General features: G+C 39.3%; 3 protein-coding genes across 3 annotated transcripts; all 3 read left to right on the top strand.

The window, feature by feature from the left end:
* The first annotated feature begins 45 nt into the window (after nt 1-45).
* Nucleotides 46-4,348, top strand: LOC147161076 (pyruvate dehydrogenase E1 component subunit alpha, mitochondrial-like). Its single transcript, XM_086057805.1, has 11 exons — nt 46-169; nt 1,600-1,656; nt 1,726-1,899; nt 2,003-2,129; nt 2,259-2,350; nt 2,428-2,520; nt 2,586-2,741; nt 3,051-3,122; nt 3,232-3,299; nt 3,985-4,093; nt 4,184-4,348. The coding sequence occupies exons 1-11, from the start codon at nt 95-97 to the stop codon at nt 4,346-4,348; spliced, it is 1,188 nt and encodes a 395-aa protein (XP_085913931.1). The 5' UTR covers nt 46-94.
* A 398-nt stretch (nt 4,349-4,746) lies between these two features.
* Nucleotides 4,747-8,352, top strand: prdx4 (peroxiredoxin 4). Its single transcript, XM_086057808.1, has 7 exons — nt 4,747-5,029; nt 6,219-6,336; nt 6,433-6,549; nt 7,173-7,295; nt 7,389-7,519; nt 7,663-7,697; nt 8,259-8,352. Exons 1-7 carry the CDS (start codon nt 4,855-4,857, stop codon nt 8,307-8,309), a joined length of 750 nt encoding a protein of 249 aa, XP_085913934.1. The 5' UTR covers nt 4,747-4,854; the 3' UTR covers nt 8,310-8,352.
* Nucleotides 8,353-8,513: 161 nt separating this feature from the next.
* On the top strand, nt 8,514-10,518 carry LOC147161074 (diamine acetyltransferase 1-like). The gene is made up of 6 exons (XM_086057810.1): nt 8,514-9,532; nt 9,610-9,661; nt 9,749-9,832; nt 9,896-9,997; nt 10,083-10,123; nt 10,202-10,518. The coding sequence occupies exons 1-6, from the start codon at nt 9,467-9,469 to the stop codon at nt 10,367-10,369; spliced, it is 513 nt and encodes a 170-aa protein (XP_085913936.1). The 5' UTR covers nt 8,514-9,466; the 3' UTR covers nt 10,370-10,518.
* The last annotated feature ends 729 nt before the right edge of the window (nt 10,519-11,247 follow it).

Raw genomic sequence — 11,247 nt, 5'->3', positions numbered from 1 at the left:
TGTGTAGAAAACGGGTTCGTTGGCTTTGCCATTCACAGTGAAGCTGTGGACGTGAAACGCACGACATATCTGGAAATTGTCCACGTTTGGTATCATGAGGCAGGCAGGCTCAATGGCGCTTTTTTTCACTCGCATCATATCAACACAGAGGACACCTGTTGGCCTTAAGGTACGCTTACATTGTCATTTCCTAACATAAATTCAGCCATAGTTGTTTGCTGGTGTTGGAGTATGCGCAGATACTAACGAGTGTTTGTAGTGTTTTATCTGAATAAAGTAGCCAACATATTAGAAAGTATAATGCTTTGTATTTGCTTATATCTGCTAGCTACATAAGTATTGTTTTGTATTGGCATATTTCCAAAAGCTAAATAGTTGACAGGCAGCTCTTGTATTGCACCCTCATTAAACTTTGTATATGTGCTTTAAGCTCCGTCTACACTTCTACAGACACAGGTTGAACAAGAAAAGACTTTAGGACATTAACTGGCTATACTAGTCTAAAGTGTACTCTCCTTTCCTCAAAAGTCTGGTTGTTGTATCATAGCATTTTATCACCATTTCTTATTTGCTTAGTCCAGCAGTTCTTAAAAGCAAAGCCTAAAAAGTATACTTATTGTAGACCACTGAAGCACTGTGCTTGAACATGGAATATAAAACACAAAACAAAAAGATTCAACTAAAGTTCACTGCACATAAATATTGTACCCAAATAAGTTTTAAAATAGTTATTAAAGGTTCTGCAAAGAGAGAGAGAGAGGTTGTTTTTTGTGGGTTTTCTCCGGGTACTACGGTTTCCTCCCACATTCCAAAGACATGCATGTCAGGTTAATTGAACACTCTAAAACATTCTCCCTAGGTGTGATTGTGAGTATGAATGGTTGTTCGTCTCTGTGTGCCCTGTGATTGGCTGGCAACTAGTTCAGGGTGTGCCCCGCCTACTGCCCGAAGCCAGCTGGGATAGGCTCCAGCGACCCCCGCGACCCTAGTGAGGAATAAGCGGCTAAGAAAATGGATGGGATGGATGGGATAAAAATAACAGTGGACTACTCAACATTCCAAAGATTCCAACAATTTACACCATTCAGGTTATCATTTCTCACATTCCCAAAATTCTGTTTTAATTCCACATTTCAACCAAAAAGATCCCTATTCATTTCCAATGTGATATTCAACAAAAATGTATCATGATCATTCCCACTCGAAATTCAAAATGTTCAGCTTCAAATCACCTTGGGAACTATTTCAATGTTCCAAGAACTCTCATATTTCCCCAAATTCCACATTTTTCACAAGAAAATTCCCCATTTTCATAAATTTTAAAACAATCTACATCTCCATTTACTGACTGATTCAAATCATTATGCCTTGGCCAGCTGATTCAAGCCACCTTGGGAACTATTCACATTCCTCAAATTCCTAAAACTTTCAAAATAAAATACTGACCTATAAGATATTTTGACACGTTTACCTCAAATTGACACATTTCTTGACCACTTGAAACTATTCATACTTTAAAGCTATTGTATTCACACTGACTGGCTTAGTCCGATGTACGATATACAGTATGTACTTTTTGAGTGATGTCTTCTCTTGCAGGGGACAGCAGTGCTCAGGTCAGCGAGCTTTACAACCAAGGCAGCCATTCAAATAAAGGTGGAACACGACCATCTCATATTCAATAAATGTGCTTTATGCTCAGTACGCGCTATTCTTTTCCTGTAGAAATGTGACGTCCATCTATTGGACGAGGCACCTTCCACTCAGGTGATTCTGACCCGTGATGACGCTCTGCAGTACTACCTCACCATGCAGACAATCAGGAGCTTGGAGCTAAAGGCAAAAGAAATGTTTGAGCAGAAAATCATCAGAGGTCCCTGCCACTTGTATGCTGGCCAGGTGTCGTAAAATTCCAAAATGTTTAAAATGGCAAAAATTTCTTCTTACAAAATGTCAACATCTTGAGAAAACGAAGAATTTTCCGGGTGCTTCCTTCTACCAGGAAGCGTGCGCGGTTGGTATTAATGCAGCCGTGAAACCGACTGATCTCCTCATTACTGGGTATCGCTCTCATGGCTTCATAATCATCAGGGGTGGCTCTCTTCGGGAGATTGTGGCGGAGCTTGCGGGTAACTGTTAGATGTTCTGACAGCATGCGCAACGTTTGAACTCCAAACTTTGTGTGAATTAAAAATCGTTCCAAGTTTGGAGGTTTTGCTGCTACAAAATCGGTTGTCACTTCTCCCACTACTGTTTAGGCCGAAAGACGGGAATATCGAAAGGCAGAGGGGGATCCATGCACATGTACACAAAAACCTTCTTCGGAGGTCATGGTGTTGTTGGAGCTCAGGTACTGCACACATGAATGCATCGTATGTTAGGGAGAATCTATTTGGCACAATTTGCCTAGATTTGGGCTCTCCTCAGGTCCCTCTGGGCGCCGGTCTGGCGTTCGCGTGCAAATACCACAAGAAGGATGAGCTGTGCGTTTGTGTCTATGGTGATGGTGCAGCCAACCAGGTACATATACAGATACTCCCATCTTGTCTGTTTAACAGTCTTCTTGACCTACAACCTTTCCACAGGGGCAGGTCGCGGAGACCATGAACATGGCATCTCTTTGGAAGCTGCCCATTATTTTCATCTGTGAGAATAATCAATACGCCAAAGGTACTTCAGTGGAGCGATGTAGCGTCAACACCAATTTCTACAAGAGAGGAGACGTCATTCCTGGACTCAGGGTAAAAGTTCTGTCGCTTCCCTCGGAATTTCTAAATGATGCCACAGACAGACACAATCACTGACTTATTATCATTAGTGCACCGCCATGAATGGTTAGACGTAAAAAATTTGGCGACGAGGATGGAGTTTTACTTCGTTTACAAACCCGAGGTACCGCTGGTATGAATCTTTTGCCCCACCCACCACTATCTTAGTTTCGTTCACTCGGACCCGCGCAGACATATCAAAGACAGTATCGCTTCATTGGCTGGAAAATTCAAGCTGAGCAGAATAAAGAAACTTGCATTAACCCACTAATGTGTCTCCAGGTGGATGGTATGGACATCCTTTGTGTTCGGGAGGCAACCAGGCTTGCTTCTGATCACTGTCGGTCTGGAAAAGTGAGAAATCATTCCCCACCCCCTATTTTTTCAAATGATGTAAATATTTGGATTACAGCATAAGTAAGTATGCCAAATGAATTTGATCTTTTATCTCTTTGCATCTCAGGGCCCAATTGTTCTGGAGCTTCAGACCTATCGCTACTTTGGGCACTATCAGGGAGAAGATGGGTTCAAGTAAAAGTCTTAATGTGGAAGTCAACCTTAAACATTTCTTGACAATGTTATATGTAACCTCACTAGTCTAAACATGACATTCTGATGAATATTACATTTGTGGAATATGAGTTATGAAGCAAAATCCAGCCGTTTTTATGTATCTTTAGGGGGAGGGCGGCCATTTTGTCACTCAGGACTCAAACAATGACCAATCACAGCTCACCTGTTTTCTGAAGCTGAGCTGTGATTGGTTGTCATCTTCAGTTGACAGCAGGTGGCAAAATGGCCGCCCCCTGAGATGGATAAAAACTGCTGGATTTTGCTGCTTAACTCATATAATTCCACTAAAACATTATCAACCAGAATACCATTTTTAGACTAGTGGGACTGCATAGAACATATTACTGTCAAAACAATTTTATTGGGTTGACCTCTCCTTTAATATGAATTTTTTTTTCCAATGGTGGCAGTAGGCCTACTGTGAAATGATGGTGAGAATGTGCCTCACATGAAACGTGCTTGAATCTCAGTTCAGGCACTCGTTTGAAAAACAATAATTGATCGCGCTTAATGTGTGAATGTGAGTGCAAAAGATTATTTTTCTATCAGAGCCCTACGATTGCCTGGCAACTGTGGCATTTGAACAAGGGGTGTGCAGACTTTTTCTATCGACTGTATCTAGGTGTCCTTCCTTATTTCCCAGATATCGCTCAGTGGATGAGGTTGATGAGGTGCACAGAAACAGAGACCCCATCTCACAACTTAAGGGTCACATCATCAACAACAACATGGCCAGCACAGACGAACTGAGGGTAACTGCAGTATGTTCGGCCTGTAACATTGCTGTGGCGCACAGTAGAACTTTTGGAAAAAGTTTGCTTTCTTGTGCCCCCCTCATGCAGGAGATTGATGAGAAAACCAAAAAGAATGTTGAAGAAGCTACTCAATTTGCCACGCAAAGCCCTGAACCCCTAGTGGAGGAACTATGCAACTATATCTACAGCAATAATATACCTCAAGATGTGCGCGGCGTCAACCCATGGACAAAGTTGAAGTCTGTGAGCTAAAGTGCAACTATTTGACAATGACCAAAAATAAATGGACTTATATCAATAACATAAATAATAAACTACAGTCAACCAACCTAACAGTCATGACATCATTTGAAAAAGAATATTGCTTAATTAATCTAATAATATTCCTTGAAAATGTTTATTTTCACAAAATGTAAATTTGCTAAATTGAAACCAGTTTTTTGTATGGTTTTGAATGAGCTAACTCTCAATAACGAATTCTGGAAGAAGAAAAAACATGATTTCTCTATGTGGTTTTTGTATGTAATTTACATCCAATTCAATTGAATTAGTCAAATAATTGTTTTTATTTACAGCAACTTTTATCGAAAAATAGTTTGCTACTAATCTCCAGATGGTGGCAGTAATGCGGCAGCAAGAACACAAAACTGCCGTAGTACTTGAAGACGAAGAGCGTCTACAATTTAGGCAAAAGCATTCACAACACAATTACCCACGCGCGCGCAAGTGTCTAACGTGCAATCTGAGGGAAGTACGTGATGGAGGAACTCTTTTGTGCCGCTTTGCTGCTCTTCGTCACATTCTCGTCCGCGCAAGAAGACTCCCAAGTGAAGAACGATCAGTGTTACAACTACGCGGGAGGACACGTCTATCCTGGGGAGGCTTCCCGTGTGCCCGTTTCAGATCATTCCCTGCACCTCAGCCAGGCCAAGAGTGAGTCTACAGATCAGTCAAGAAACGTGCGAGCTATTTGCTTTTTTTCCTCAAATCATGCATTTGCAACGCGTTGCCACGCTGCAGTACGACATAATTGTTTTTGGCTGGCTGCAACCTGCTTTATTGTCGTTCTCTTCCTTTCTTCAAGGCCATGATAGTACATTTAAATTGCACGCAAACATTAGGCCGTTTTTGAAATACTAGGTGCGTTTGTAGGACACGTCATTGTTCAATGTTGTGTCCCTCACCCGCCCCTTCGCACACATGACGGAGCCTAGCAAAGGAACACAAAGGGGTTGGACTAAACTGGAACATCTGGAACGTGTCCCTCTTTAAACTCAAAGAGCATGCCTAAAGCTTTATTAACTTTTGCTAAGCAGTTTTTGGCGTAACAATCATATTCCATTATGGCAGAAGGCAACGTATGGAGATCTCAGTGGGGTGATTCAATAAAGCTTGCCCATGGCACAGAACTGTTAGGTGGGGAAGCTACTTTGAAGTACAGATTTAAGGGGAGATATTACTGAGTACTATATGGGTGGACATTTTGTCTGTCAATTGTCAAGCTACAATGGCTCTTACCTTGATATTAAGAGATTGACAAGATGTCTTAAATTTGTTTGTGGAAATATAAGACGCATTACTTGAAGAAGGCTGTTGTGATAACTGCATATCAGAATGGTGGTCTTATTTTTTATTTTATTTTTATACTTCCATTTGGACAATCATTCTGCAACACCTTCTTTCTCCTATGAGTGACTGAACTTCTTTCTCGTCTGTAATTACAATACTGACAAAGTCATGGTGAAGATGGCTGACTTTCATTGCCAATCTGTCTTAGCATGGTCCATACAAAGACAAAACACAATTTTTTTCCTGACGCCTACAATTTTCAGCCTTTGAAACAGAAAGCAATTTCAACTAACTCTGTATTGAGTCCAATGTGTTTATATCAATATATTTTGAATGTATATATATATATATAAAGTCAAAGGGCGACTCAGTATGCAGTCCATGAATTTCAAGAAAAATTAAAGCTTGTGTTTCTGATTTCTTTGTTAATTAAAAATGTTGCTTCTTTTTGCATTTACAAATTCTCTTCGCCCACATGTAAATAAATACAACGCAACGACAACCTCTCTAATCTAAACTACAGTGGCTTTAAATAAATTGTAATATCTTGCAGTTTCAAAGCCTGCGCCACACTGGGAAGGAACAGCAGTCATTGATGGTGAATTCAAAGAGCTGAAGCTGTCAGACTACAGAGGCAAATACCTCGTCTTTTTCTTCTATCCTCTGGACTTGTGAGTGACTGCAATAATCGTTACATTTTAATGACTTTATGATTGTAGCTGCAACGTAAAACAGCTGTACATTTTGTCTCCCCCCCCCACCACCAGCACGTTTGTCTGCCCAACCGAGATCATTGCCTTCAGTGATCGCATGCATGAGTTTCAGGCCATCAACACAGAGGTGGTCGCCTGCTCGGTGGACTCCCAGTTCACCCACCTAGCCTGGTAACATGACATGAACTCACCACAGCCACAACTTAAAAAATAAAAATACTGGAATGGAGTTATAGATGTATGGTCTCGCGTTTAATAATAAAAATAAAAATAAAGCTTACGTTGTCAAGTTGTTTTGTCGTATGTAATGGTAACATTAGATTACAGTCATTTCTGGACTACAAGGCGCACCTGAGTATAAGCCGCGTTAGCTAAATACTGGAGTTTGTTACACATAAGTCGCACCCGACTGTAAGCCGCAGGTGTTTTAATGTTACCGCTACTTTCTTTTCCATAATGAGGGCGCAAATTGTCTCGCTCTTGTTCTGTCTCTCCTACTGTATTTAGGCTCACTTGGTTTGGTTTGCTCTGCCTGACGCTCTTGCGCTTCCTTTATAGTGTGCCCCATTGTGATCTGATAGATAAGCCGCACCTTTGTATTAGCCGCAGGGTCGAATGCAAGTGAAAAAAGTAGCGGCTTGTAGTCCAGAAATTACTGTAAATGTTTTTGTCTGTTTTTTAGGTTTTGACCATAGATATCCATATATTTCATGCACCTGTTCATGAGATGAACTAAAGGTAAATCCCCATTTTTGTATAGAGAATAACTGTGCTCCAATTCCTTCCTTTGCCAGGATCAATACAGCCAGGAAGCAAGGAGGACTTGGACCAATGAAAATCCCTCTTTTGTCTGACCTCACTCACCAGATTGCCAAAGACTATGGCGTCTACCTGGAGGATCAGGGCCACACGCTGAGGTGAAGTAGTCCAACCAGTTTTGATGTTCATGCCTGTCACGCCACTCTGCTGTCATACCTCATGTTAGAAAGGCTCCATTGATGTGTTACCAGGGGGCTCTTCATCATTGACGACAAAGGCGTCCTGAGGCAGATCACCATGAATGATCTTCCAGTCGGACGATCCGTGGATGAGACGCTTCGGCTGGTTCAAGCGTTCCAGTACACCGACAAACACGGAGAAGGTACAATGATCTCACCTGACCTACAGATGAAAAGACGACACATGGAGCTTTAGTATTGATTGTGCAGACGTTCACATTTTAGCTGAAGATTCTTACAGATGCCATTTTCAAGCACTAACTGGAATTAAATGATTTTTTTTTAGTGTGTCCAGCAGGATGGAAACCAGGCAGTGAAACAGTGAGTATAACCCAAGTGTTTACAGTGCTTTCAACATAAAAAGAGCAGGACCCCTTTGAAAATTAAGCCTATTTCACATTTCAATATATTATACATCAAGAGAGTAATTTAAAAAAAAAAAAGGTATGCAATCAACATTTGCTGGCATATTAGTGGAATATATACAAAATAAGAAACTCCAGATTTTTAACAAATCTTATGTGATTTTTTTTTTTAATCCATTTGCATGTAAATGTATGCATTATTATTCATCACAGACTGGGAAAATATTTTCCTGTTTATACTTACAGTAATTCTAATACTGTTGTAAGTGCTTGTACTACAAGAAAACATATTTGCAGTTTTATAAAGCTAGCTCTTCCAAGGCCAAAACAATTCCTAACCGACATGCACAAATGTGTGTAGGCACACCACGCCACAATTTTATTTAAAAAAAAATTGGTGATGTAATTTTTCCATAATCTTGCTAGCAAACTTTTGCTTGTGAATCTGAAAATTTTTAATACCGTTTTAAACCCAAATTATTTACTGTATTCTAATTTGACTTCTTCTTTTCTACAGATCATTCCCGACCCTTCAGGCAAGCTGAAGTATTTTGATAAACTGAACTGATGGAATTCAGTTGAAAATTCTAATAAAATGTCTTTTGGTAACACTCTGGTCTGGTCAACCCTGTTCTGATATTAATTTCACCTGTCATTTAAAGAATTTGTGATATTAATTCTACTCTGGAAGAATATGAAATCCATTTTCTACTCAAAAAGTGTTACGCCTTTTAAACACTGGGTAGCGCCAGTAAATATACTGTAGCGCGAGTATTGTAGGTATTTTCTCCAAACTGTCAAGTTTCATCCAAAGCGTGTGCTTGCACTTGAACATTTTTGAACATATCAACTAATGACAAAACAGCTTTCGTAATGTAAAAATCTTAAATACATATGACTGCAGTATAAATAGTGGATATGTGTTGACTACCATGAAACGTGAGTTTGAATGTGATTGGTTAATTCTGAACATAACATCCTAAATTATGAGGGTGCACACTTCTGAAACATTACCGCAGTTTATTTTTTATACTTCCTTTCAAAAATATTTGTTTTCAAAAAAGTACAGGATATAAATCACATTAATAGTGGAAGAAGGTTTGAAATTATTATAGCTTTTTTTTTTTTATCACAACCTTTTGAATCCTAACTGTTTGAATAACTACTCTATACTCTATATTAGGGAGTGTTGTTAATTTAGTTATCAATTTGAACAATAAAATGTTTTTCCACGCTCAGCAGTGTATTGGAGGTGTCAACATATGGTATCTGTGTCATGCAATCTAAAAAAAAAAAAAAAAAGGCTATTGAAGATCTTTACGGTTCCCTAAATGGATTAAAGGTGAAACATGAACTCTTAATTTTTGTGGAATATAGACAGTAGTAAAGTCTTTAAACTTAAATTGACTGGAAATTTTCCAGGTCTGATTAATGTTTACCATAAGGGACATTGATGGTGCAGCGTAGTCATCACTTGAAAGATAAGGAGCATTTACAACAGGAAGTAACTGGCATTTTCCCCATATATGGACTGTTGTTTTTCCATTCCAAGGCCTACATATACGGTAGAGCATGTGAAGCAAGCACAGCCGAAAAACATTCAGTTTATGCTGCTTGTTCTGATTCATCGGGGGGGGTCAACTCCTTAGGAGCGGATGAAGAAACAAATCTTGCTTTTATTTACATTCAGAGGGATAGTGAGCAAAAAGGGCAAAAAAAAAAGAAATGGCCAATTTTATATTACGGACGGCCCAACCAAACGACGTGTGTGATATCTTGCGACTCATAAAGGTAAGCCCATAACAACACTTTAACTGCTGAACGTGCTGCCAGTTTAATATGACACTTGATTCTTTTTTGTCCTGTAGGAACTTGCAAAATTTGAAGAGATGGAAGAGCAGGTCATCTTGACCGAGAAAGGTCATTGTTCTGTGTAAATGACTGATTGTCACTAATCATATTACATTTACGCAAATAATAAACTAAAATCAGCCTTCTCCTTTATAGAGCTACTTGAAGATGGCTTTGGAGATCATCCGTTCTACCACTGCTTGGTTGCTGAGGTGCCGAAAGAAAAGAAAACAACTGAAGGTAAAAGTAGTAAACTCATTCAATGAGATTGACTGAAATAATATTATTTCTCTTATTCACTAGGGCACACTGTAATTGCCTTCGCCATGTACTACTTCACTTACGACCCTTGGATTGGAAAGCTACTGTACTTGGAGGACTTTTTCGTCATGCCAGAGTTTCGGGGTAAAGATCGTGTACAGAAAATGTTGTGTAACATTTAAACGTGCACTGTTATTATAATGACATCATCGTTTCAATCCTTGGCCAGGGTTTGGCATCGGCTCAGAGATTCTAAAGGTCTTGAGTGAGGTAAAGTGAAACCTGCTGCCATCAACTGTTTTGTGCGTACTTTTTTTGTCTTCATGTCGCGTGTACATCTTGTCATAGACGGCAGTGAGGACTCGCTGCAGCAGCATGCACTTCATCGTGGCAGAGAACAACACAAAGTCTATTGAGTTTTACAAGAGAAGGGGGGCTGCTGACCTTTCCTCCGAGGAGGGCTGGCGCCTGTTTGCCATCGACAAGGAGGAGCTGTTGAAAATGACCGCCAAATAAAAAAAAAAAATTAACACTTATCTATCTTATAAAAGTAATGCAAAAAATACATTTCTGATTGAATCATGTGGACTATTAACGTGGAGTGAGTTCCAAATTTTTTTTGTGGTTTAAATTGTATTTGCCTTTAATAAAGTATTTGACAAGAATTTCAACAAAGGTATGTTTCGTTTAAATCATGCAGGATACAGATACAAATGTTGATCCCAAAGTGAGCCACTTTGTTTTGTTGTTGTTGTGTAATACATCAACATTTGTTGTGTCATTATAAATGTTCCTGTTGTAAGGCATTCAATTAGTTGGTCACCCATGTACAATTAACCTGTGTAGCCACCTGTTCCCATTCATACAGCAAAAATTTAGATGGAATAGATTTTGTTTTTCCAGTACATACACTTAAGATTTTATTTTTTTAAATGCAATGTTATGTGGGCTCCCTCTAGTGGTATGCAACAGAATCACTTAATGTTCAAATGGTGTATAATTTAACTGCGTAAGGTACAGTTTAAGTTATAGTTTCCTTTTAAGTGTAATGCAGCTGTCTTTAATCTTTTGAAAGTTAAAGCACATACAAAAATGTTGGTTTCTCAGTGCAATGTACTGAATAAATGTGTTCTCTTGTATGCATTTTTCTAGTTCCTTATCCAATATTGCTGGTGAAATAACACCAAATTCCATCTTGTGGGACTAATAAATGTTTATTATATTAATACAGTTTCAACCTTATGCGCTTGTCCGCTGACGTGCTAATTTAATCCCTGTACTATGTAGCTGTGTAGCACTTTCTTTCCATTCTTTCTTATTCGCCAGTAATTTTGTTCAAAGTTGGTTACTCTCTGCTATAACGTGGTTCCAGCTAGACTAGACGGTGCTATGTG

The sequence above is a fragment of the Leptonotus elevatus genome, chromosome 16 (genome assembly GCF_054856555.1).
Source record: "Leptonotus elevatus isolate MCC_2025b chromosome 16, RoL_Lele_1.0, whole genome shotgun sequence".
Lineage (NCBI taxonomy): Eukaryota > Metazoa > Chordata > Actinopteri > Syngnathiformes > Syngnathidae > Leptonotus > Leptonotus elevatus.
The sequence above is the reverse complement of the archived record's forward strand: the minus strand, read 5'-3'. Positions and strand labels throughout refer to the sequence as shown.